Source organism: Felis catus, chromosome A3, assembly GCF_018350175.1.
Source record: "Felis catus isolate Fca126 chromosome A3, F.catus_Fca126_mat1.0, whole genome shotgun sequence".
In the NCBI taxonomy this organism is placed as follows: domain Eukaryota; kingdom Metazoa; phylum Chordata; class Mammalia; order Carnivora; family Felidae; genus Felis; species Felis catus.
Window position 1 is genome coordinate 139,726,381 of NC_058370.1, and position 27,173 is coordinate 139,753,553.

Below are 27,173 nucleotides of genomic sequence, written 5' to 3' on the forward strand. Positions count from 1 at the left end.
CTCCCAAGTCTACACAGGTACTTCAGGTACAACCTTAGTTCCCGTACACGTGCCGGTGCGCACGCAGGAAGCGTGATCAGCGAGCCCACCCGCAGAAGTCAACTGATCCGCACGCAGTAGTCGGATGCCTCTGCTAAGAGGCTGCAGACGTGGAAACGCAGGGTGTCTATCGGTGCCCCTGCTGCCTCCGAACCCGCGCTGGGGACCTGGAGTATGCCTGTCAGTGCCGTGTCCTGTGCAGACACGGCGAGACACGGCGAGGCGCGGGAGGACAGTGCCCCGACGGTCTGCTGCCCTTACCTAATGGGAGCTTCAGAAATGCCGGCGCCTCCCTGAGATAGTCAACAGTGATGGCCACCTCGTCGCCAGCGTTTCTCAAAAGATGCACCTGTCAACACGACAAAAAATAACTACTTTACCACCAGGAGAGGATCAAACACAATTAAAACAAGAGTCCTATGCACCTGGCCTGCTTCCCGAGAATTCCACGCTGGTGATTTCCTGAGACACTGAGGGCCTGTGGGCCCCTGGAGGTCTGAGCTCGGGTCTACATGGAGGCTGTGCACACCAGCAGGGACGAGCTGTCTACACAGGTGCTTTTGCACACCATCAGGGGCGAGCCGTCTACACAGATGCTCATGCATGCTTCCTGCATTCCGTCTACACGGACACTTGTGCACACCATCAGGGACGAGCCGTCTACACGGACGCTCGTGCACACCAGCAGGGGCGAACTGTCTACACGGACACTCGTGCACACCAGCAGGGGCAAGCCTGCATTCAACCAGACCGGGCTCCCCGCCCACCACATGGGCCGTCTCCCCGAAGGTCGAGTCAGGTGAGGACTCAATGTATTGGCACAAAGACCCAAGCATCAGACGCCGGCAAAACGCACACCGCCACACAGCTGAGACACGGCTGACCACCAGCCCCGCTCCAGGTCTGAAGCACAATTCTGGAGGGAGGAGTGGGCACCTCTCCCTGTGCCAACGCATCCCCACCACAGGGCTCTGCTTCCACCCACGTCCGGTCAGCTTCCCGTGCTCAGCGCGCTCACTGGTGTTGAGGCAGACGTGACATGGCTGCTCCGGAGCCTGGGATCACGCGGGCAGACGGCTGGGGCACTCCAGGGCAGGCCCAATCAGGGCCGGTGGTCAGCCGTCCGGCCGGCGTGGGGACCCTACGGGCTCGCACTCGGCTCTGTCACCCCCAAGTCCAGATCTCTCAGACACCTGCTGTTGTCCCCTGCACGGCCCTGAGAGCCACACAAAAGCCCTTGTCCGCAGTGACAATGACCACCGGGCACCAGCACCTCCACCCCAGTGGACCTGGGACCACGCCTGCCGGTGGCCTGCGTCACCTCAACCTTGACCTCACACCCAGGCCCTGAATTCCCCCTAAATACTCCAGGGCTGCAGACTCACCTCCGCAGCGTCCCTCCCACACCTTCCATGTCCTCCCTCATTCCCCGTGGCCATGCATTGATGGCCTCCCACCTCACGCGGGCCACACCGACCCTCTAAGGATTAAACCACGTGGTCCTGTGGCTTTGCCTCTGCTCACACTTGGTCAAGGTGGGTGGACACCTAGCCATCCCTTCCATAGCCGCCTTGTCGGACCTGCTCTCCGGACAGGTGCACACGGGACACGTCCGCTGCCAGGGATGAGGTCCAAACCCGCCTCCAAACACAGCGTAGGACCAAGCCGCTTGAGAGCTCATGGTAGGGGTCAGAGTCCCCAGACCAGGAGGGGGGCCTGGGAGCACCTAGCACCGGCCTCTGCTCGCGGACAGGCCTCAGCAGGCCCTGATGCGTCTGTGGGAACCTCGCCACTACGTTCTCTCCGTCTGACCCGAGAGACCACCACCGGCCACCCGGCCCTAAGCAGCGGCTCCTCCCCGGATGCAGGTGGGGTCGCAGACACTCCACCACATCCGAGGAAGAGCACCGAGGCCCCCGAGACATCCTGAGCTCGTGTGGCTTTAAACTTCAAAGAGCGAGCGTCCCCTGGACGGAACAGCCCCAGATCTGTGCATGCAGGTGGCCACCTTCAGCAGCCTCTCCAGATTCTTCTTGAAGGAGACGCACACACCCCACCTATGTAAACACCTGCAGCAATCACAGATCGAATACCACGCACGAGGCTTTCTGGACGCGTCGAAGCATTAACGTCTCCAACCTGTTTAGTGGAGGCTGATTAACCCCAAAGAACCCGCTGCACCTTTTCGTGAGTCTGCCCTTGTGTGTGGTTCACGAGGCCCCTCAAGAGACACCACTTGGGACAAGTTGATTTTGTCTGCGGAACAGTGAGGCGTGCGGCAAGCGGCCTGAAGGAATTCGACACTTTTACTGGCACACGGGGCCCCCTCCCCCCCCTCTGCCCACCGCAATGCTCTGGACGCCCACGTGGGGGCCACGAAGGCTCCGCTTCATTGTGCGTCTTCCCCAACTTGGTGCAAGGTTTGTGTGCGTGTTCAGAAATGTCTGCAAACAGGGGTGTCTAGGAGGCTCAGTCGGTTAACTTCGGTTCAGATCGTGATCTCGCGGTTCGTGAGTTCGAGCCCCACATCCGGCTCACTGCTGTCAGCCTGTCAGCCCCAAGCCTGCTTCAAGTTCTCTGTTCCCCCCTCTCTGCCCCTCCCCTGCTTGCGCTCGTCCAACAATAAAAAAACTGTCCGGGACACTCGTCATTAATGCCTCCACACTCACCAAAGGGCTCCAAGACCATCTCTCCCCTCAAGACATCACCGGAAACTGACAGGTGCAGGGGCAGACACCTGACTGCAGCCTCGAGGTCGGACGGCTCCTTGCCACCCAGAGCGACACACAACTGCCTTGTGCATCTAACCAGAATCTCCTCTCCTCCTGTGTCACTGACCCTGGGGCACATCGGTCCCACCCCCACAGGGCAGCTGGGGGCTGCAGACTCCAGCTTCTGATTCCCACCTGTGCCCTCAGCTTCCTGCGGCCACGTCAGGGACCTTTCCTTTCAAGGAAGGATTCAACTTCTGCGTGAATTTTCCCAAGCTTTTTAATTTTTTAATTTTTTAACTTTTTATTTTTTGAGGGCGAGAACATGTGAGCAGGAGAGGGGCAGAGAGAGAGAGAGAAAGAATATCCCAAACAGGCTCCAGGCTCCGTGGTGTCCGTACAGAGCCTGACTCGGGGCTCTGACCCACAAACCATGAGATCATGACCTGAGCCTAAGTTAAGATTCGGATGCTCAACCGACTGGTCCCCCCAGGCATCCCGAATTTTCCCGAGCGTTTAACAAAAGCCACTCAAGCCATTCAAACCACCGGGGTCTTAGCGCGTTGGTGGGGAGCTTCCACAACAGAAGTTTATCTGCCGGGGTCAGAGGCCAGAGCCTAAGGTCGGGGGCCAGCGGGGCTGGACACCCGTGAGGCTCCTCCCCAGCCACGGACGGTGTGAACGGTGAGCAGCGTGAGCTCGAGCGTCTCTCCTGGCAGGGACACTGATCCCACCCCGGGACCTGCCCATGACCTGACTGAACCTCCATCACCTCCACGGGCCCACCTGCTAAGGGCACCCAGGGGCCAGAGGCACCGCATGGGAACATGGGCACAAACCCTCCCTCCGTCCACACCAGAGGCTGGAAAGTGGCGCAGGGCAGGTGAGCTGAGACATCAGCACGAGTTATCATCCCCCGCGTCTCACACACTCGCCTCCATGCACGAGGCCCGTAGCGCAGAGAAAACCAGTCCCTGTGCGCGCGGGGCTGGGGCGCACGCGCATGCTCACAGGCTCCAGCCCAGCCTGGCCCTCCCCGGGCCTCCTCTGCTCCCTGAGGTCGGGTCGCCCGGCCGGCCGCATTCACAGGGTCCTATGCCTGACCTTGCCGAGCTCCCGGGGTGTCTGCACCCCATGTGTCCTCCACACCTGCCGCTTCGGGTGGCCCCCATGCGACGCCTCACACCCTCTTCGCGCAGCTCCGATTCCCGGACCCGTCAATGCACCCCTTGACCCCTCACCCTCTGGCATCACGGCCACCACTGACCATCGGTCCCGTGGCGCAGGCAGCACCACGTGGCCGGAGGGACACAAGTGGCCGATCAGCCTCGTGCCATCCTCGTGGCCTCATTCTGGGGGGGGGGGGGTCTGAGCGCGTGAGGCTGCGTCGTCATCCCCGCTCCCTGAGGGGGCCTTCCTCCTCGTCTCCTCTCGGCTGAACCCCGAGGTCACCTCCTCTCCCTGAGGTCAGTCAGCTGCAGGTCACCACCCCCCGCTCTGGGCGTGCATCAGCCCAGGGATCCCCCACCCCGGAGGCTGCACCTGCACCTGGTGAGCGGCCCTGGAGCAGGAACAGCCCACGGCTTTCTCCCCCCCCCCCCCCCCCCCCCCCGCCTTAGCACCTCGTCCCGCTGCCCTTGGCAGAAAACGCTGGCAAACACTGTCGGCCCCCAGGCAGGCTACCCTCGCTGACTCCCCTGAGGCGGCCTCTGCCCACCAAGCTCTATGGCCGTCCTCCTCTGTGCCTCCAGGGACGTCTCAGATCCCGGCCCAGGCGATGACGTCACACTGTCCACTCGCCTCCAGGATCCCACGCCATCCCCCCCACGGCCCCGCCAGGATTTCTTTCCTGAATTCTGAATGTGGGAGATTTAAGGGGCTGCCCCTGGGCCCTCCCTCCGCATGTGTAACTGTCATTCTGAGCCATGAGATAACTATTCGTGTGTATTCCATATTTATATTCCTAATATTTTCCTTACAACTCAAAGTAACAGACTCTGCTAATGTATCATTCAAACAGAGATAATCCATTTTTTATTAAATTTTTTTTAATGTTTATTTTTGAGAGACAGAGCACTGGCGGGGGAGGGGCAGAGAGAGCGCGAGACACAGAATCCGAAGCAGGCTCCAGGCTCCGAGCTGTCAGCACAGAGCCCCACGCGGGGCTCGAACTCATGGAGTGTGAGATCGTGACCTGAGTTGAAGTCGGACGCTCAACCGAGTGAGCCACCCAGGCACCCCTCCTTTATATATATTTTTGACGATAATCGTATAGCAATATGTCACAGTTTGTTAATAGCTTTATGTGTCCACTTGGGTAGGCTATTGTACCCAGCTACCTAGGTGTTGCTGTAAAGGTATTTCGTGGATGTGACTGATGTCTGCAGTCAGGGACTTTGAGTAGAGCTGGTCACCCTCCATACTGCAGGTGGGCCTCATCTAATTAGTTGAAGGCTCTAAGATAAAATTTGAGGATTCTCTCAGGAAGAAAACATTTCTATTAGCGGAAGCCACAAATTCTGCCTGAGAGCTTCAAGCCTCAAGCTCTGACCTCCAGAGTTCCCTCCTTCTCTGTCTCTCCCCGTCTGTCTGTGTGTCAGTCCGTCTCTCTCTCTCTTTCTCTCTCTCTCTCTCTCTCACACACACACACACACACACACACACACACACACACACAGAAATCCAGTATCTCCCTCGATGGCTCTGTTTCTCTACTAGAACCCCAAAACATCACCCATCATTAAAACAGTCCTTGAAATAATAGTCGGTGGTACATAATTTGGCAAGAACAAAGTGTGGCTTGAGGTAATCGATTGGGGGCCTGATTGGTTTGTGTGTAAGATCAGGGAGGTTTGAGAAAAACCTTTCCTTCCTTCTGAGTTAGAACATGATAGATCGTGTCTGAGATGACAGCAGAAAGTATCTGTCATCCTCTGTCACTCTGGAAGATGCCAGCCTCCGACAGGACACGTGGGGATTCCCTCCACCACTTTCACACCCCAGAAAACCAGCCACGCTGGCAAACACACGGAACCCCAGTTGCAATCCCCACTGCCGTCCAGGTGCGCTCTGCTCCGTGGCAAGTGACGCCCTCCGCCGGCACAGCGACCTTCCCTCGTCTGTTCGCAGAAACAGCCTGCTTTCGGAGGGCAGCACCGGGGCCATGCCAGCGACCTGCCAGTCTCTGCTCCACAGGACCCAGGGCCTCTCAGGGGGCATCATGGTTTGCTACGTGGGGACACCATGTTTATCCAACTTGGGGGAAACGAGGCAGCACCCTGGAGGACCTGGTGATGTGAGGGAGAGAGAAAGGACCCCACAAACACGTGCAAGCCTGGGACCCCCGTGGGCTTTGCTGGTGGCCTGGGGCAGGTCAGACACTCCGGCCGAAGGACAAACTGCTGCAGGTTGCACCCCTACGGCGAGGAAGCCAACCAAACCCCCAGAGGTCTCTGTGGATCCTGATGGGACATCAGCCCCATCTGCGCTTTCCAGACGGCCGATCGTGACAAGGCTCAGCACCGCAGTCACACGGCCACCACATAAGGGCTCAGCAACCCAGGCAGCATGGCCCAAGACCCGAAGGGGCCGGGGGGTCCATGCAGACAGGCCCTGTAGGCGGCTCCTGGGGGAGGCCCACAGGACAATCACACGCACACCCTCGGGTGTGGGACTAAAGCCACGTCAGGAAAACCGTATCTGCTAACACGTACGCTCTCGTCTTGAAAAGGCTCCTTGGGAGAGCAGGCTGGTCCCCGGGTTCTGGCGGGGTCTCGGTGATCGACCTCAGGCCAACGAGCCACAACACACAGTAACTGTCCACCAAGGCTTGCCCGTCACCTGCCCCACTACCCCTGGGGACCGGGCTGGACCGGGTCTTGGTGGAAGAGGTGAGCCCGTGAACAGGACTCTCGACTACCACGGCTCCTTCCACAGCCACGTGACACCCCGCTTGTAAACCACAACCACGACGTCATCACAAGTTTTATTTCCCACTCCTTGATTTTGAACTCTACTGATTAAGAGGTCTGGACGTTCGGGAGGAATCATGCTGACCCTAAGGCATCTAGTGAAATCTCTGTGTGGTGCTGGCTGATTCCGGTGTGCCGTGGGGTTGAGAACCACCACCCCCCGCAACTTTCCAACTCAGGAGTGAGAGAGTATTGTCATGAAGTTATCTCTACCTGTCTGTCAACCTACCCATCACCCATCTCTCTCACCTACCTCTCTGCTTCTATCATGGAATCTTCCACCAATCACCTACCATCTATCATCTATCTATCTATCTATCTATCACCTGTTATCTATCTACAATCTATCATCTATCTAATCTAATCGTGTCCGTCCATCCATCCACCCATCCATGCACCCATCCATCCGTCTGTCTGTCATCCATCCATGCATTTTAGCCTGTCTCTCCGTCCAGCTCTAACGCTCCTTCCCACAAGACGGGAAGGCTGCTGGAATCTTCTGTCAGTTCACGGCAACAGAGCTTCGGGGCAGGTCCTCATGGGAGCAGGACAGAGCGCACTGTAACCCCCGACCCCTGAAGAGAATATGTGGGGGGTCGCGCGAGGAGGCAGAGGGCAACGCCCCTGGGACGGGGTGACAGGCATCTCAAGGGCTCAGTGTCTCTCCCAGGAGCTGAGAGCAGACGCAGGATCGGGTGGCTGCCTCCAGCAGGGGTGCAGCTTTCGCTCCCCCGTCAGACCACACTCAACCCTGAGGGTGGAGGCCTCGTTCCGCATGATCCGATGCCATAGTATCAGGCGTAAGAGACATCCCACGCATATTTGTCGTGGGTGACCTGGGGGAGGCGAGCGTCCACTCTCAGGGAAACCCTTCTGTCCTGGCTCACCCCTGGGGCAGACTGTGGTGGCACAGCCGGGACAAGGGACCCACCGCCCCGTTTTCTTTGTTTTGTCCTCAACATGTAGTTGACTTTATTTCTGTGGGTTACGTTCAAACCCACCTGAACTTAGAAACTGTCCCGAGGCCTCCGTGAGAACAAAAGTTCTACCGATGACTGAAATGTGTACAAAAAGGACTAATTTCAACTTAAATAGGAGGCTCTGGAAATAAGTTAGTGAATTTTTACTGATTACGGCAATTTTCATCCATGTGTTCGCAGCTCCTGAGAACTCAGTCTGCTACGTGAGACCACAAGTAACATCCTATCACAAATTGGAGAGGTCTTCTACGGTTTCTGACCCCGTTGCGGAAAAATGAAACCCGTCACGCGGTCCGGACAGCACAGACCCTGCTCCAGCCCTCGACTGCCGTGAGCTCTGCCTGCACACCCACCACGGCCCCCGCTCCTCGCTGACCCGCATGGCCGGGGACCCGCTGCGTGAGCAGTCACCTCCTCTCCAGGCACCTCCTAGTTCCGAAGGCGGGTGTCAGGCTCTGGCTTTCCGTTTTCTCGGGTGACGGGTCTCAGAACGTGCCCAACGCACACACGTGCCCAAGGACACTTACTCCCTGCCATGGCAGTTCTGATGACAGACGTCAACGTGGAAAAAAATACACAGTGTATTAAAAAGAGGGAAAGTTGCATGTTTATTCCCACAGATGCATTACGTGGAAATAAACAGACTTCTGTCCCCATCACGTATCAGAACTCTTCCAAAGCTTGGGCAGAATGCGGGTGATTACGATTCATTTTGTGGATCCTTTGTGTTGAGCAAAACCGACATTTGTCCTTTTAGAATTAACTGAAGCTAGAATTCACTCTTAAAGGCAAGCGTGTGAGACTATGATTTCTGAGGTCTTCACAAATTTAACATTTTTATGAACTCTATGAACCTGAACAATGGAATCTGTCTCATTAGCAGTGTTGCAATCATGTGTTTTCTGTCACCTAAGAATGTAGACGTGGGGGTCCTGGGGGTGCTCAGGCAGTTGAGCATCTGACTCCTGATTTTAGCTCAGGTCATGATCTCAGGGTTGGTGGGTTCAAGACCCACATTGGGCTCTGTGCTGATGGTGTGGAGCCTGCTTGGGATTCTCCTGCCCTCTCCCTCAGTCCCTCTCCCTGACATACTCTCTCTCAAATAAAAAAGGAGATAGACATATAATTTGATAGTGTGATTTTAAAAGTATATTTGTGTCAAATATTAGAATGTCTCTGTTTACAAGGTATGCACCTCGTTTACTCAAGAATTGGTTTCTTGGATGAATGCTGGGCCGAGGAGGGGTCACTGTGGTGCACAAGGCCCCCCGAGTCATGGGCTTCTTCACCCTAACAAAACAAACCTTTGCAGAGAATGTCCCTTGAGACCAAGAAACACGTTTATCCCCAGTGTGAGCACCTTCCCCACACCTGGCACAGGTCCAGGGCCCCGAGCAAGGAGGGGGGACGGCGAACAACTCTTCACGGGCTGAGATTACTGGGGACTCTGTGCCAGTGTCGTGGAAGTTCAGGGGGACTGCATCAGCAGACTTTCTGCCCTACGTGAGCCAGGAGGTAGCTTCTTGGAAAGATAAACACTGACGGATGGACACACGCCGACCCTTCCCAGGGACAGTAATACATTATGCTTGGTTCCCTGTAACATGCAGAGTAAAGTCCCTGTGGGGGGCGCCAACACCTCTGGGGGAGGCGTTCCTTCCCGCCTCGCCCCCCAGTGACCACCCCTGCTCTGCACCTTCTCGGTTTCAAGAGCCAGCTTAAACACCTCCCCACCTTGGTGCCGTCCTGGCCGCACCCACACGTGAGCACATAGGGCTTCTCTGTGCCCAACTTCACGTGGATGTTCATTTTACCCCTGTTGGCATCCTGCACCTGACCTGACCTGGACAAAGTCCTCTCCCACAGAAGGAAGGCTGGGGCACGTGCGTGTTGACAAGCCTTTGTCCCAGACGGTCACCAGGTGCGTGCATCACGGGACATCATGCCCGGTCTGCCCACGTTACACACCAGCGTGCTCCAGCAAGCCAGTGGTCCTCACTGCCCCGGGGGCTGGGTCCACACTCCCCGAACTCAGTCCCCCAGTTGGAATAGGAGCAGTTCCTTCCACCCTGCTCAGCCCGTGAGGACCCATCACACAGTGTACGGGACGCGCCTCGCTGCCACGCTGGGCTTTTCACGCAGGTCCTCTGGGAGCACCCTCACTAAGTTTTCTAAGCTTTCCTTCAAATTCTGGAGCTCTGTGTCTAGGAACGCACTCAGTGAAATATAACTTAGAAAAATCGTTACGATAGAAGAACACATAATAAGAAACGAGGCACACTCACCACTTCCTCATGGGTCGCGTGTTCTACGTTAATGCCGTTAACCTGAGTAGACAACAAATTGAGAGCTGAAAATTGTGAGGATGATCACTGATTACTGTCACTTTAAAATAAACAACAGGGCGGAGGCTCAAGTTTAAAATACTGACCTGCAGGACAGCGTCTCCGACGAACAACATCCCTGTCTGGTCGGCTGCAGGGTTGCAAAAGTGGCAACAGTGTTAAGAAAAATTGAGGTCATCACTCTTTTTAGGGCCCCGTTTAAGCTCAGTGTCCACAGCAACTGCAATGGCTTATGTGTGTGCACATGTGTGTGCGTGTGTGCACACACATGTGGGTGAACACAGGTACATGTGTGCACACGTGTGGACTGTGAGTGAGCATGTGTGGGATGTGTGCGCACACGTGTGGGGTGAACACACACGTGGGAATGTGTGCAGGGGGCACATACGTGTGTGTTGTGTGTGCGACATGCAGGGGTGTGCAGTGTGAGTGCGCGTGGGTGTGCGCGGGCCTGTGGTGTGCAGTATGTGTGTGAGAGTGGGTGCCTGTGCAGGTGTGTGTGGGTGCGCGTGCGAGGGCCCGTGCAGGTGTGGGAAGTGCCAGCACAAGGGGGTAGGCAGGTCCCGCCCATCAAGCTGAGCACGTTAAGCGAGTTCCTCCCCAGACACACAAGAGCTCTTTAATACGGAAAGAAGCTCATCACGTTCATGGAAAGTCGGCTTCCCGGTTTTCATCAAGTCGGCACAGGCCATGAAGCAGGAAACCCAGAAACTCTTTAGCATTTCCACTCTTTCTTGGGGACAAATTTACACAGACGGTTTTAATTAAAGAGACCGTGCGGAGACCGGAGGCTCGCGGTGCCGTCCGCGTTACCACTCCCGTCCCCAGACGGAGAGACGGCTTCCAGGAAGACTGACGCACCTGTCCCAAATAGAAGGTGCTGCGGTTTCCTGCCTTCATACGGATTGGTTTTAATTTTTAAGTCTTTGGTTAAATATTGGAAGCCAGAGAGTACGCTATTCTTTAAACATTGCAACTCTCTTCACGCTCCCTGTATATATTTAAGGTGAGTTGTTAATATTACTTCTGGTCATTGTAATGATACTAAACTTTGTTGAAAATGAAATACAGCCCACATCACTAAACGTAATGGTACTGATCTCGGCTAGCTAACAGGGTTCTCACTTCCACGGCAGCTTTGCCCAGAAAAGCTGCGTGACCCACTGGTGTGACCAATGTCCCTGTCTCTGTCTCCCGGTCTCTCTCCCGCTCTCCTTCTTCCTTCCTGCACCCCCTCCAGCTCTGAGCTGGGGGCAGAGAACAGGACAATGCTGGCTTCAGGGGCTCAAAGTCTAGCAGGTGAAAACCCACACAGGGCGACAGAAGGATTACTGACTACTGGCTATACAGATTCTTTGTAAAACGTGCACAGTAGAGTCCCCACCTAAACACAGCCCTGACCCAGCACGAGAGGTGTGCATGGCGTTTGAAAAACCCCAGGTGCAGGACACTTAACTTTGTGGGTGCAGTGGGGGCCTCAGAAAACCTAGAACACAGACACCAGAGTTCCCCTTGCAGCCGAACGGTAAAAGGGAGAGCATGCGAGCGAGGGGTCCCTCCAGGCTCGGTCGGGTGGAATGGGGTGAGGCAAGCCGGACCGAGGAGGGGGCTGCGGGGGCCAGCGGCCACGTTGTGTGAGGCCCTGAACACCATGTTACAGGCGGGACAGAATTTCAGGATGCCGCATCCTTCAGAGCAGGGCTAAGCCTCTCGACACCTCCCTCGGTGATTCGCACATACTTGTCCTCCACTGAATTTCAGTGAATGATACTCTCATCCCGGGTCGCTCTGGAAAAATGGCATCTATGTGAAAGGTGAACTCAGGTAGTAAGGAATTCAACCTTATCTGAATTTTTCTATTTGGTTCCAGACATTCAGATGTGAAGTCTTAAAAGTTTGAACAGTGAGGTCTTTATTTGCGAAATTATACAAATCTATTCAATAGATGTTAACATATATTTACATATGGACATATAATCGTTTCATGTGCATGTATGATCTCTGTCTTTGCTGTGTCTGTGCCTAAAACCCACGGACTCCCAGCCCCACCTGGCCCATCTGAACTCCTGGTTCTCAGCCCTCAGAACAGATGCCTGAACCCTCCACCTCCTTGCTCCCACCACCCCCTTTCCATTCCTGGGACCAGCCTCTCTGCAGCTGTGGGACCTCTCTCTCCAGCTGTGGGACCAGCCGTACAACTGAGCCATCCTCTTGACTCTACTGGGGCCAGGCTGTCTCTCATGATCAGAACGACTTCCTCCCCGTGCACCTGTTACTGTACTCTCACATGAAGCCTTCTACCGCCTCTCAGCTCTCTCTGTTCACACGGACCAACAAAGGGCCTCTGGTGGCGGCTCAGTCTGTGGTCAGGCCTCCCCGAAGATGCTGTCTAGCTTCTGCTCCCTCAACACGGTGTGTGTCCCCATCCCTGCTCGGGCACCGACCGTCTGTTCCCAAGCCCACATCGCCACCAAGTCACTGCTCCTTTGTGAAGAGAAACTATGGCCTTTGATGCTGACTTCTGCTCGATTACCTGCTGTTAAAACTTAACTATTCTTGTCTTCACTTTTATGAGAAAGAAAAAGGACAATAATAAGAGTTATTTGTTAAAATTGAACAACCAATAACAAAAAAGTGACAGTGTCAGCAGTTGTTAAAAGTAACCTTGATACCTTGGATTGCTGTATAACCCACGCTGATGTCTCAGAAATACCGCCCCCAACTCACTCTCTCTCTCTCTCTCTCTCTCTCTCTCTCTCTCTCTCTCACACACACACACACACACACACACACACACACAGGCTCTGCAGAATCCCCAAGTGACTGTAGAATCACAGGGAAGACTGATCACCTTCAGTAATTTGGATCTGATTTTCTTAAAATAAACCCCTGTCCAGAACACTCCCCATTCCTGGCAATTCTGCAGGAAGCGCAGGGTGCAACAGGGTCCCACAAGGTGCGACAGGGTCCCTTAGGGTGCGACAGCGTCCCACAGGGTGTGACAAGGCCCCGCAGGGTGAGACAGGGCCCCGCAGGGTGCAACAGGGTCCCACAGGGTGCGACAGGGCCCTCAGGGTGTGACAGGGTCCCACGGGGTGCGACAGGGCCCCCAGAGTTTGACAGGGTCCCTTAGGGTGCAACAGGGTCCCTTGGGGTGCGACAAGGCCCCCGCAGGGTGTGACAAGGCCCCCGCAGGGTGTGACAGGATCCCACAGAGCTTCAGCATTTCTCACCCAGAGGATGAGTCCACTTCTATTATGTTTCAAGTTCTGTTTACTTCGACAGCTTTAAAATCATGCCATTCATCGGTTTGTTTCCAGTAAACAAAAGGAGGCAGGGAAACGCTCTTCATCCGACTCTCTCCACCCCTAACTGGGTCCAGGATTGGCCCCAGGGCCTCCTCCCCCATAGGGCCAGCTCTCTGGACACGGGAAGTAGACTGGGGTTTGGTGAAAGAACCGGGGGGAGGCGAGTGTGGTGAGAAATTCTGCTCCCACTCTGCACTCAGCCGCCCCAAGCGGGAGGGGCGTCTCAGGCTGTGTGCGCACAACTCCGGTCGGGTGCAGCCTAACCCATCTCAGAGCGGGGTCTACCGAGATCCACGGACCCCCAGAAGGGGTCAGGGGCTGATCTGCTATCGCCGTGGGCACGCGGGCCTGCGTGTCTGGACCTCGTTCTACACGCTGAAGGCAGGCTCCCCCACGGAACCAACAGGAAGGTGGGGGCCCCGCGGGCACCTCTGCTGGTTCAGGGGCAGTGAGACGGGAGCCCAGCACACGGGCCCTGGGTCTGAGCGGTGTCACTGCAAGGCTGCGGCACCCTGAATCAGTCACGTCTACGAGAATGGAGCTCAGACTCTTCCCTCTGCTTCCTGAGGCGGCTGGCGCTCGGCTCCCCGGGCACCTGTCGCACATTCCCTGGGCGTGCAAGATGGCAGGGGTCTCGAAGGGCTCAGCATCGTCTACAGATTCAGGAGTTAGTGTCCAGCGGAAGCAGGGAAGGGGGAGGGGGAGGCTTTAACATGCCATCAGCTAAACTGATGAAATATCGCGGATGTGAAAATAAATCAATCGCAAATCTGTACGGTGATGACATACTCATGGCAGTGAGACGCCAGATGCAAGTGAAAATTCTAGAGAAGGCTGGAAATCAGGGGCCCAGGGGACCCACAGCTGCACCCACGCAGCTCAGACACCCTGAGGTCTAAGGACCCCAAGGCCGCAGCTTCAGAAGCTCGGCCCCCGCAGGCTGGAGAGCTGGGCAGGCAGCGGCCCCGCCTCACCTCTGCTTCCCCTCAGAGAAATCCCCACACGTGGCTGCAGAAATGCTGTCCTGTGTCACGTGCGAACATCTGCACGAATAGCAGGGCGTGTCTGCTCCCAGTCTGACACTCAGCGGGGCCTTATGAGAACCCACATTTCGCCCAGGACGCTCACTCGCTTTTAACAACGGAAGTTTCGCGTGAAAGACCCTGGCTCTCATCCCTTTCGCCCTTCCTAACGCACAAGCTCCTCTCTTTCCCTCCCTCTTGTTGAAATTTTCTGGGTAGTTGCGAGAGGGCCCACGTGTCTCCCGAACACGGGCCTCAAACCAGCCACCGGCCGGGCCTGCCCACACGCCCACCGAAACGTTGCCGTGATACCCGGACTTGCACCGCGGCCGGGAACGGACCGGGTCTCCGAGCGCGTCCGGCGGCGGCGGAAGAACTAGACGTGGGACAGCCCAGGTTTGCGACGGGGCCGCCCCCGCCCCCGCCCCGGGGCGCGGCCTCAGCGGACAGGCCCGGGAGCGCCTCCTCCCGCGGGGCGTTGGCGAGCGGCCTCGGCGGCGGGGGCGGGGGCTGCGCCGCAGCAGCGGGAGGAGCCCGTCGGGGTGACAGCTGCCAGCCGTCCAGCGCCTCCCTGTGCTCACTGTCTGCACGCGGCTCGAAGCTCCGCGCTTCATTTCCGCCACATGGAGAGGCTCCTTGTGAACGTCGTTCTCGGCGGAGACGCTCTTCTCCCCCTTAATCCGGCACAGTACTGCTTTCGCTTTTCCAAAAGCGTAAATGTTCTCAGGGTCTGTGTGTGACTCCACACACGCACAACCACGGTGGCGCTGGCGCGTCTGCGACAGAGCGTCTGAGACGCCGGTAGGCGAGGGGGTGGGGTCTGCACCCCAAGAAGGGTGGGGGAAGCCCGGCGAGGCAGAGCTGCCGTGGAACGAGGCCGAGGCACGATGCACGGGGTCAGTGGGTGACCAAGGCCGGCAACACGCAAAGGGCTGAATTTCTGCCCAGCGTTTACGGTTTTGTGACCGGACGGGGTCACTGGCTACTCCTGGGCAAGGACACAGAAGCACCACACAGAGAATTAAGCATCAAGTTCAAAGGATGCGGCCACACTCACCACACCTGCATGCTCAGCGTGAACACCCCACCCACGCAGAACTCCTTGCTGGCTCTGTGACATCTCCCTCCGAGTCCTGCTGCCTACGGCTGGTTCAGGTTTTTTATTTTTATTTATTTATTTATTTATTTTTGAGAGACAGAGCATGAGTGGGAGAGGGGCAGACACAGAGAGAGACACAGAACCCAAAGGAGGCTCCAGGCTCCAAGCTGTCAGCACAGAGCCCGACGCGGGGCTCGAACTCACAGACTGTGAGATCATGACCTGAGCCAAAGCCGGACGCTCAACCGAATGAGCCACCCAGGCGCCCCACTGGTTCAGGTTTTTAAGTGGAATTCTGGGTGATGACATCACTCAGCCACCCTGAGGGGCCCACACTTCTGCATCCTGGGCAGGTGTGAGCAGGTGTGGACAGGTGGGCCTGGGGAGGTGCACTCAACACTGCCAGGGAGTAGACACGCAGGAGCACACCCCTGAGACTGATCTCCGGCAGAACTGCGTCCCCGCACAACAGGCTAGCTCAGCTCAGAGCACACAACACGACACAACACAACTCCACATGACACACCTCCTCTATGCTGCGAGGGGAAAACCAAACATGCCCCACCCCAGTTCTGAGCAATTTCTGTGGGGCGTCTATTACCTACCAGGTGTGGGCGCAAACTAGGAAGATACCCTCGCCTGCTAAATACCTCTCTCCTCACTGGCGGGATCAACGGGGCAGCATGAGCTGCACGAGACTGCGATGCCCTCTCTGCAGCCTGGACTCGAGAAACCAGGGTCGGCCCGTCAGCACCGCACGCGGCAGAGGCCGCTGGTCAGCCTGCGGCTCCCACGGGATGTGCTGCTCTCAAGAAAAGAGTGAACGCCCCTCACCGCACCCACCGACAGAGGGTCTGTGGTGCCCCCGGTGGCCTCTGGGGTAACCCGGGGACCCGGCTGGTCCAGCTTCCCCGCCTGTCCTGTGAAATCTTAGCGCACCTGCTGCGGAGGCCCGACTTCCGGTGCCGGGCCAGAACTCCGCGTTGATCACTTCACAGCAAGGAGAGCAAAGCCCGACCAGGACGAATGACCTCCTCAGGTTACGCTTCGAGTCTCCGGGGCCAGCTCTCCTCAAGGTCATCCTACGCCCACCACCCACGGAGCCCCAGAGTCGTGCAGTTTGCTCACATCCTTCAGACGGGCCGAGCATAGCTGACCCTGAGTGTTAACTGGCAACCGCGAATCTGCTCTAAGCCACACCTTCCGAGGTAGTTAGTTACCTTCAGTTTATGAAGCTTGATCTCTTGTTGGTTATGTCCGCGTTCTGTGTATGCGCACGCGCACGTATCCGTAACTCTACACAGAACAGGCTCACACATATGCACACACGTGTACGCACACAAACAGTGAAACTTCCATGTATGTACTCAAGTACTGATCTAGTTTTCCTCCAGGCTGAGGTCCTGTGCTCCACACCTCCATGTCTCGGGGTCTGGAAAGGAACCAGCACCCAGGATGCATTTAGGAAATACAGAAAGTTGTAAGGAAAGGGCATACGCGGATCTGCAGAAGGGCGGCACTGGACCCTAGTGTCCTGGGTTAGGGTTCTTCACTATTTCCATTGACCCCTGTATTCCTTTGTGTGATCATTAAATAATAAGTAAATAAAAGGCCACAAGTGTATGGGCGCTTTCTGTTTAAGTTTGAGACGTTTCTTCACAAGGTAAATGCAGCCTCAGTTTCAGACACTGAAATCACAAGAGACGTGAGGACACGTACTCACTAGTTAGTCATCACTAACCAGAAGTTTAACTGCTATGAAATGCTGGCGTTTTGTCACTTAAGGAAGGAAAACTCTACTACATTATTTCTAAGATTTTTTTTTTCCAGTTGGTAACCACTTATGGCTTGTTAATTATTAACAAATGGAGTCATAAGTCACAGTTGCAGTTAAAACCACGTATTTTAGGAAATTTGTGTGTGAAACATAATACAGTAAATTAGGGAACGTTTCCGTGGGAATCCGCAGCCTCTAGAAGGAAGTGTTTTCTAGCTCACCTGTAAGAGGCCCGACAGCTGCCGTACCGGCTCTCCTGTCTCCACTTCCTTGAACATCCCTGCCCCCAGACCTCATCTGCCAGCGGGAAAGGGCTCCTCGGCAGCTACGGATTCCACTCTTGGCGCAGACGCAAGCACACAGGCTGGAAGCCAGCCACGAGCTTCATCAGCAGAAGAACACAAGAAAAGCAGCACGAGAAAGTGGGATATAGCTGGAAAGGGTCCAAGGAAAAGAGCCCAACGGTGTGGCCCAAAAGAAGGACTCCTCAAGGTTTGAAAGAGCAGAGCTAATGTACATACGAGGCCCTTTGTGTCCAGGGAAAGGAAGCTGCTGAAGGCACCGTTGTTGACAAAATGCAAGCGCCCCCCCCCCATACTTGCCCAGCCCCGAGTCACCTCCCCCACGACAGGTGCACGTGCTCACACTGCTTCGGAGAGCCCGGTGTTTCCTTCTGGTGAGAGGAGGCTCTGCGCTCCCCTGAACTCGGGCTGAAGAGAGCTGACCAAAAGACATGCCGCAAGCTCGTTCCCTCGGCCTTTCCGAGGGTGACTTGGGTGCAGTCCCAGTTAGTGGGTGGGGACGATGCCGGAAAGCATTCTTCTTGCAGGAAAAGACGGCCCTTCCTGGAGGTGGCCTTCGCCAACTCTCTTCTGCCCCACCTGGAAAGAGGCTTACTGCCTTGAAAGGCAGCCATTCTGTAAACGTGGAACAGGTAATGAGGCGAAGCCCAAGTTGGTAGGGACGGCTCCGTGGAAGGACGGGGAGATGCCGGGGCCTGGACCGCTGGCTTCTTGTTGAGTCAGAAAAGCGGACCCTATCCCTTCAGGCCACTGGACATTTAGGATATTTCACAACCAAAGACATCCCTACCTGGATGTGAATCCACGGATTTTCAGGGCAATTTCTCACGACGACCTCAGAGACTCACCACGTGGGCCACACCCTGGCTTTTCCGTTTGCCAGCCGTGTGTCTCTGGACAATCTTTTTAGTGTACTTGTGCCTCAGCGTTCTCACTGCACCACGAGGGTGGTCACGAAAGTCCCTCTCTGACAGGGTGCTGAATGCCCAGACGCAGAAAGCATTAAGTAAAATTCATATTTTTCTTTGCACTACGATCCGCTCCTGCCGTTATTTATCTGTGTCCCTGTGGGTGACCTGGCTTCCCCAGCATGAGGCACACTCCAGGAGGGCACGAAGTAGGTGTGTCTTCACTGCCCCCTGAAGCAAGGGGGAGCTCAGTGTAGCAGCAGGTCCCCGAGAGTGAGCGAGAGCCTGTGATCCTACAAGCCAAGTGAGCTGCCCCTGTTCACGAGGTTTGATGTTACCAAACAGAAATTTCTAATAATAACTTCAAGGGCTTCAGGAATTGAAGGACTGTTAAATGTCCAAGGAAAGATATTTTTAAGACTTTACTTACTAGGTATATAGTATTAATAAATATCCCCAAGCAAAATAAACACTTGTACCTTTTCCTCGTGATGTGAGCAGACATCATGGACTCACCGGGCCTCTGAGCTCAGAGCCTCAGCCTGGCTGGAGGCCGCAGGGCACCGCGGTCTGCCGGGGTCCCTCCCAGGAGGCCTGGGCACCGAAGTGTGCGGGGAGAGCCTCTGGGTGCGTCCTGAGCCCCAGAGGGACTTCATGCGCTCGCAGGAGGTGGGAAAGCTCTTCCTGAAGAAATAAAGGAGCCAGAGGGTAACCCGGCCCCTCGGCCTCGGACCCCTCTCAGGCCCCCTCCTTTCACACCCCAGGTGCTCAGGCAGCCGCTCCTCCCCATGGAGGTTAAGTTCTTAGAAAATCACCCTAATTCAAATGCTTCTTTTGTTCTAATTCCCCGACCCGTTCCGAGCACCCTTAAGCATGCACCTGCCACGGGGCGTGGATCCCCAACCCCACCCACATTTCCAGCATCTGCTGATCCCCGTGTCTGCTGTGTCATGTTACCAAACGCCGTCAGATGCTGCTGAAGCTAAAGATACAGAGGCTCCAGCAGGAGTCCCCGTGGTGTGTCTGTAAAATCACGCCTGGGCTCCCCTTCAAAGCACCTGAGAGGCTGGCGGCTGCCCCCACGTTCACCAAGACGTCCGAGAGCGCGGTCCCTCCTGCTCACTTCCTGCAGCAGCCGGGTGGTGGGTCTTTAACGTGAACAGTCGTTATAATGCTGCGTTTGGAAAGTCCGCAAACCACCTTCTCGCTGGTAAATACAACCCTAGCTCCTTCCTTGGACTTCAGACCCCGAACACCCGGCCACCTGCCTCTTCCGGCGTGTCTCTGCCTCTTCCAGCAAAACGACGCCTGTGTCTCTGCCTCTTCCGGCATGACAACCACTGTCTCCGCCTCTTCCGGCGTGACGACCACTGTGTCTCCGCCTCTTCCGGCATGACGACCACGTCTCCTCCTCTCCACGTGCACCACGCTCCCGCCGAGGCGACCCGGGCTACACTCTTCCGTTTCTCGCCAATATCTGCTGAACATCACCCGCGGGAGGACTTTCTCAGACCACGTCGCACAAAACCTTTCCTCACGTCCGTCATTACACGGCCTAGTTTCCTACACAGCAGAACCTATGGTCGTGGCCTGAACATACCTTATTCATCTTGTTGCCTGACGATTTTGATGTGATGGCGGGCTCATCACCACTGAATGCCCAGAACAGAGACTCTTCCGAAGACATGATTTGTTGAACGTGGCTGCACAAATGCACAGATGAACGACAGCCTGAGCTGACGTTCCCCTTTGACCTTACAGTTTATAGCCGCCTCGCTCCTGAACGTGAAGCCAGGTGCACATCACGTTCCCAGTGGGACTGAGGCTGCAGACGATCCCTCAACATCTAGGCCTTCCTTGTGGGCAAGTGACACCTGCCACATCAGGGAGGTCCCCAGGCCATGTGGGGGTGCGGCCGTCTCACCAGAGCCAGTCAGTGTCCTCCTTCCCACCACTCACCTGGAGTCTCCCGTCTCCAGGAGCCAATCCTGACTTGACTGCTGGACCGGGAACCAGTTCACGGGTGTGCTGGCTGCCATGTGCGTCTCCAGGTCGCCTGGACCCGGGGCTCCAGCACACGGGGCCCCACACTTTCACCCGACACCAGAGGCACACGGCAGCTGGGCACAGATTTCCAGCAGCCAAGGGCGTCCCTGCCCGTAAGACAATAGTCCTGTGCCATACTCTGAGGTGAGTGGCGTCTGGGTCTAAGAGCTCAGGGTGTGGGATATGCACTCGGTGAAAAGGGAAGCAACAGGTCTGGAACGCAGGCCGACAGCAGTAGGGTGGGGGCGACCGTCTTCGTGTCTGAGAAGAGGCCTGAGCTACTGAGGCCGACTGAGGCAGGACCGCACTGATGGAGTGCAGGGACAGGTGACCCAATGGATGGGGACAGGGCCCTGGCTCTCAGCTCACCGGCCACCGATGCCAGGATGGAGGCAGCCTGAGAAGACAGGAAGCTTCTTTGACCCCTGCAGGGACTCTGCTCAGGAGGCACCCGCACATTCTGGCTGCAGGATCAGTAGGAAGTGGGGGAATCTACTGGCCCAGCTGCCTCGGGGGCCCCGGCTCAGAGATGGGAGGACTGGGGTGACCGGCCACCTTTCTCAAAACTGCAGCCTCGATTCACGGTGGCGCTCTCTGCACATGGCCTTCACCTGTTTGTCCCTCCACAGAGAATGGAGGTTTTCCCTCTAATTTAAGCATAAAAGCTTTTTCTGATTTTTATCTGCTGGTTAATCCTACTTCCTCTCCTCTGACACACTCATATCCACAAATGAAAACCTACACTAGTAGAAAAGACGGGGTGTTTGCAACATCACAGAAACACATCGAGCTGTCCTCCTTCCATCACCAATCAGCCCACCCCGTGTGCCACATGGCACAGAAGGAACCAGACAGATGGCCCAGTCCAGGTAGGGACAGTCCCTTGCACAGACGCACTAGGTTCTGGAAGCATCTGGGCTCCACGGTATCACCAGAAGTACAACAGGAACGCTCCAGTCTGGAGGAACGACAGTTTTGAAATCTTTGAAAACGTCAACAAGAGTGACCCACGTGATGCAGAGACCAGTGCAGCTCTCCTGCTACCTACAGATTTCATCAAAACCACGCTTCCTTCAGAACCGAAATCCTCGTGTTAGGAAGGCGTATGCAGGAGAGCCACGCACTGGCCACAATTCACAAGCTGGTGTCCTCGAATGCCCGGAGTCTCAGCCTCGGTCCTGATGAAACACTACCCACCTGCTGTAACCTTGCTCAACAAGGGGAGAAATGTAACACTGTTGTTGAGCCGATGACTCAATGTCCTTTGGGTGGAAATGGTCTTTTTGCAGATGCAAATGGGTGGTTAAAATCTCTCTTCTCTGCATGAATGAGTCAAGGTTGTTGTGGGGAATTCACATTCCGTGTAGACATGGACTCCAGCCACAGGTCCACGCCACAGCCCCTGCGCACACGCACCCGCGGAGCACGCGGTGGTGGGGTCCCAGGCCGAGGCCGCCTCTCCCGCAACCACTGAGCCGCCACGCGCTCTGACACGGGGCTGGGGCTGCAGTCGGGGAGAAGGAGGGGACACGTTTCCACTGTTCAAGAGCCCAGTCTGCGTGGGCGACTCACCCCGGCTCTGTTTTCACCGCCTCGGACCCCTTCCCCCACAGGGGTCGCTGCCTCCCCTCCTCCTCCAGCAGGGGGACAAACGGCCCCTGAGCCTCAGGGGGACCGGCACCACAGGCAGAGTGGAGGTGGCCGCACGGAGGGCCTGCTGGGACACCGGACTGGTCCCTGCCATCTAACTACGTGACTGTACTACAACCATCTCCCACCGTTCAGCACTGGATGGTGAGGCCGCAAACCGCACATCCACTCCCACTCCCGCTCCCGGTGACCTGAGTCAGGGGCAGCTGCGGGGTGACCATCCCCCCCCAAGCCTGACACCGTCCAACCGCGTCCCCGACGGCCATCCCGGCCTCCCCACCAAGCTGCTCCCAGAGGGCGGGACGCGATTTTTGTCACAGACCTCCGTGAGCATCGTGACTGCCGACGCCAGGACCATGTGTCCTCGGGCATCACACTGCTGAGAAGACCCTGTGGTCTGGCCCTTAACGTGTCTCCAGAGGCTGCCCTGATGGCCACAGGGGAATCAGTATCTCTCTTAAGGGCTTGCGGCCTCAGAGGACATGAAAAAGGCAGAGCCGTGTCAGGGGTAACGTAGGGGCAACAACAAAACAAAACGGCCGCTAAACAGCCCAGCACACAAACAGGTGCTTATTTTTATCGTTTCCAATAACACATTATCTCACAAACTGCTGTGGGCATACATGTCCTGGCCGCGTTACCTGCGTGGCCTCTGAATATCTTTGATATGACGACAGGGACCCTGTGCTCGGCGCCTCCCTGGAAGACAGGCAGAGAGAAGGTTCCGTCACGATCAGCACAGACACGCGCTCAGAAAGAAGGTCGCGAGGGAGGAATGCGTTCCTACCTTTACGCTCAGGCCCAAGCCGCCAACGGGCTGTCTGCGCAGCGTAACGGTTCTGTGCTTTAAAAAATTTTAGAAAACAAAGCAAGTTTAGGTTGAAATGCATGATCAGAGAGTGAATGCAAAATGCAGACATACGTTCATTTAAATTTAAGTAACTCTTTAAAATACACCTGCAGAGTGACACACGTTCACTTCCTGTCTGTAGTGTTATCTTGAGGAGCAGAGACCTGGATTAAAAACAGACACACAAGATCCAGGCCCTATTACGGCCGTTATTTAAACCCAAGGTGAATTCCTGCAAGCTGGCCGATCTTCCGGATCTTTCTCAAGGATCACAGGCCCCAGGAAATGGCCGCGCTCTCCCGATCTCAACCCGCCTTCAAATCCGTTCTTCCCACCAGTCCCCAGCCTGGCTCCCTCCCCTGCTGCCTCTCCACCTGGCACAACCGCCTTCAGGCCCAGGCCCGTTCTCAGGTAGTCAGAGCTGACCCCTGAATGATCACCATCTCCCGGTCCTTGGCCCACGGGGCCCAACCACACGTGAAGGCGCCAGGGGTGGCAACGAGCTGGAAGTGCAGCGGTGCCCGGAACCAGCAAGGCCTCCAAACCGCATACGCATTCAATCCCCAGCTCCTGTTCTGCTTGGTCTAAACTGACCAATCGTTTAACCAACTGCACCAGATCTGAGGGTGGAAGACAGGGGCCTGGGGTGGGAGGAAGGGGAGGGCCAGGCGCATCTGTGGCTCAGAAAGATCCCGTGGGAACAACGGCAACGACCCACGTTCCCTGCTCTGGAAGCAGAAGCATAGATGCTTTCACACCAAACGCAGAGCACTGTGAGCAGGGACAGGCCATCGGGAGTGTGCTCGCAGAGCGCCATGATCAGGGACAGGCCGTCAGGGGGCCGTGGAGAGCCGTGAGCAGGGACAGGCCATCAGGCGTGTGCTCGCAGAGCGCCGTGAGCAGGAACAGGCCATCAGGGGGGCCATGTGGGCTCCTGTCCAAGCCCAGGGCATGCCAGCCGCCAGCAGTGGGCCACAGGGACTGCAGGGCCGAGGGGGAAGCCAGTGTTTACAACGTGTCTCTTGCACAACGTGTAAAATCCAAGAGTGACTCCATTCTCAGGAGTGAATTCATCATAAGAAACCAGAGCCAACGTACCTCCTTTAGCGCACGCGTGGGAATCCGTTACCCGTGTGGATATTAACGGCAACACTGTGTTCTGAGTGTCCTGTGGCTGCAGCATCTTCAGCTGGTGGCCGTTTGTATCATCACACGCAGAGAGAGAGCCACGGGTTGGGGACGCTGGCTTCAGGGTAATGGATCGCACTGTCTCCGTGTCCCGCACTGCCCGCGAGGGGGTGACCGTGAAGAGCAGGCCCAGCTCACGCCCGTTCACAGACTCGCGGGGGCTCCTTCCAGGCCTTTCCAAGTACTTAGCTGAACGCTGGGAGCACGTCTCATCCCTGCCAAGGGCAGACACACTCGGGACGTAAATCCCACGGTGCGTGGGGGTCTTCCGTCTGCAAAGTCTGGAGTCAACCAGCGACTCAGCGGGAAAGGCAGAGGGGACAGTTACCGGCTGCCTCATCATTCAGCCTGAGTCCCTGCCGCATGTGTGGCGACACCCAACGTGCCTCTGAGGGGAATATTCTAACCAAAGCCCAGAAAATAGGGTCATGTGATTCCACACCAGCCAGCAATCTCCACCGCACGGAATTTGTCAAACATTCAATCGTGTTTTCCAACTTTCGCCATTAATGCGAGCATTTGAACCTCACGGAGAGCAAGCGGATATATTTTAGAGAAAATATGTTTGGAAAAGTGCCAAGGGTGTTTCTGTTGAGACAGACTTTGCCAAATGACACTGTAAATCAGTCATTTTATTCACAGAACGATCTCAGGAGGAAACTTCAAATAAAACTTCAGAAAATGATCACCTGAGGCAAAACGGGTTAATGCACACCAAAAATCTGGACTAATAGTCCCAACAGGTGAAAGCAGAAAAAATTTATGCAATGAGCCTCTTTACCATTTGTTCAGGAGAACTTGAAGAGACTGTTATCTGTTATTAATCCAGAACACTATTTATTCAAGTATTTGCTCTACGCAATCTGCTAAAATTTCCTTTTGGAGCAAATGCGCCCTGGTCACTTAACCCTCTGAGAAATTGAGTTTCTGTGTCTGGAAAGCGAGGATGATACTGTGTGTCCCACACAGAAAGTTGCTGTGGGCTGAACTGTTCCCCTCAAGTCCCTACGTGGAAGTCCCATCCCTGTATGACTACATTTGGAGGTAGAGTGAGGTTGGAGGGGTCACAGGCTGGGCCCCAGACCATGGGACTGCTGTCCCCACAGGAGCAGGAAGAGGGGGGACCCCAGAGCCCTCTCTGCATGTGCTCAGAGGAAAGCCTGTGGAGGGCGCGGTGGGAAGAGGGCACCTGGCCATCTGCATGGTTCTGCGTGGGCAGCCTGGGCCTGCGAAGACAGCCAGTGGAGAGAATTACGGGAAACCAGCAAGTGTCACAGAAACATCAGGATGTCGAGTCTCGTCATGAAAAACCTCTTCTTTCTGCTCTTCTAAACTCCCTCACTGGGACTTGTAAGAATCTCACGTTTCAAAGCCAGGAGAAGGTTCAGCCAACCTGTGTTCTCACAATTGAAGATCATGTAACTACCGAGGTTCTAACACGAATGTAGCATTGTCGTATTTAACAATTTTGTTTTTCAAAACAAGATTTGTAAAAGTTAGTGGATAGTTAAAACGAATAGAAAATACAACTTGTACAGCTTTTAGCTGAAAACGTCCACACAGCAACCCAGCTAAGGCCCCTCCTGTGTCCTGATGCTTCACGAACTCACAGCCAGGCCACAGACACAAGTTTCGAAAGCCCTTCTCTCAGATGTGTAGACGGAAACTAGTGCTCTCAAAAGGCACTTTCTAATTCAACCAAAGCAGTCCTCTCTGACGAGCTCGCTCAGCGCACAACCGTGGGGCCAGTACCTCATCCATCGAGCCACGTTCTCCCCTTAACCATGTTTCTCTTTAGGGTTGGGGTGTGCTCACTTCCCAGAGAAATGAATTATGAATTCATTCAGATGTGAAGAGACTTGGGAGGACCAAGTTTGGAATCTAAGGTAACTCTTCAATGAACTCTTCCAACCGAAGCCAGCTGCACTTTTCACAAACATAAGAGATAAGGACCTTCAAAAATATTCTGCTTTATCATTAATTCCAAACTATGTTTTGACATTTACCTACTGCAGATTTACGGACCCAGAGAATTGAAAGCAAAAGGGAACCACAGAAAGGATATAAATGTAGGTGGATAAAAGCAGTAATAATGCATTTATTTTTTTTAAATTTTTTTTTTCAACATTTATTTATTTTTGGGACAGAGAGAGACAGAGCGTGAACAGGGGAGGGGCAGAGAGAGAGGGAGACACAGAATCGGAAACAGGCTCCAGGCTCCGAGCCATCAGCCCAGAGCCCGACGCGGGGCTCGAACTCACGGACCGCGAGATCGTGACCTGGCTGAAGTCGGACGCTTAACCGACTGCGCCACCCAGGCGCCCCAATAATGCATTTATTTTATCACAAACGAGCAATGGTAGAATTGTGGGCATTGAGTATAGAATTTATCAGACATAGCCAGGACTTTGGCAGGTGTCATGGTAACAAATTCATCCATCTTGGGGAGTTTAATACAAGTTTAATTCTTTATTCCAAACTAAAATATCAGTTTGTTGATATTCCTCACAGCACTTGTTACGTGAGAAATAAACTTAATTTTTGAAAATGACTTTAACAAGTTCGCTACCCACCCCCTCGCCCCCAGCTCCCCCCACTCCTGTGACGTCTTTCGGTCTCATAGCCTGGGTTTTGTGTCTGATACGTTGTTTAGCTGGTGCACGGAGATTCCAATGCCGGGTGTGTTTTCATCTTTATCTCAAGACAGCCCCTGTACTCAGGTCTGCTGGGTCACTTTTCGTGCCTTGTCCTTGTCCCACCTCCGTAGCCTCCTGTGCCGGAGGCATGCTACAAACTTGGTTGTTGCCGAGCCTGAGGTCCCCGAAGGTCAATGTCTGTTTTATTTCTGCCATCTGTTGCTTACAGTGGTTTCAAGTTCACTCATGAAGGACGTGATTTTCCAGCACTCCTGCTCCAAGCAGGGGAGAAAGTCAGCTGTCCTCTGACCTCTGGGCCCCGGGACTGCCTCCTGAGGTCT

The 27,173-nt window shown here is 55.4% G+C and overlaps 1 protein-coding gene across 7 annotated transcripts in view; it reads right to left on the bottom strand.

Annotated features, from left to right (window-relative positions):
- Positions 1 to 27,173, bottom strand: part of SNTG2 (syntrophin gamma 2) — a 177,030-nt gene that overhangs the window by 96,715 nt on the left and 53,142 nt on the right. For 3 of the 7 annotated variants that reach the window (XM_023252165.2, XM_003984546.6, XR_006596119.1), the window contains 5 exons: positions 22,946 to 23,002; positions 22,800 to 22,857; positions 10,133 to 10,176; positions 9,987 to 10,028; positions 301 to 388 (listed from right to left, as the gene is read on the bottom strand). In XM_023252165.2, the coding sequence (XP_023107933.1) occupies positions 301 to 388; positions 9,987 to 10,028; positions 10,133 to 10,176; positions 22,800 to 22,857; positions 22,946 to 23,002 (289 nt within the window). Of the gene's footprint in view, positions 1 to 300; positions 389 to 9,986; positions 10,029 to 10,132; positions 10,177 to 17,473; positions 22,858 to 22,945; positions 23,003 to 24,106; positions 26,363 to 27,173 lie in introns of those variants that run through there. The other 4 variants (XM_045055050.1, XM_045055051.1, XM_045055048.1 and 1 more) reach the window with 4 other exon arrangements.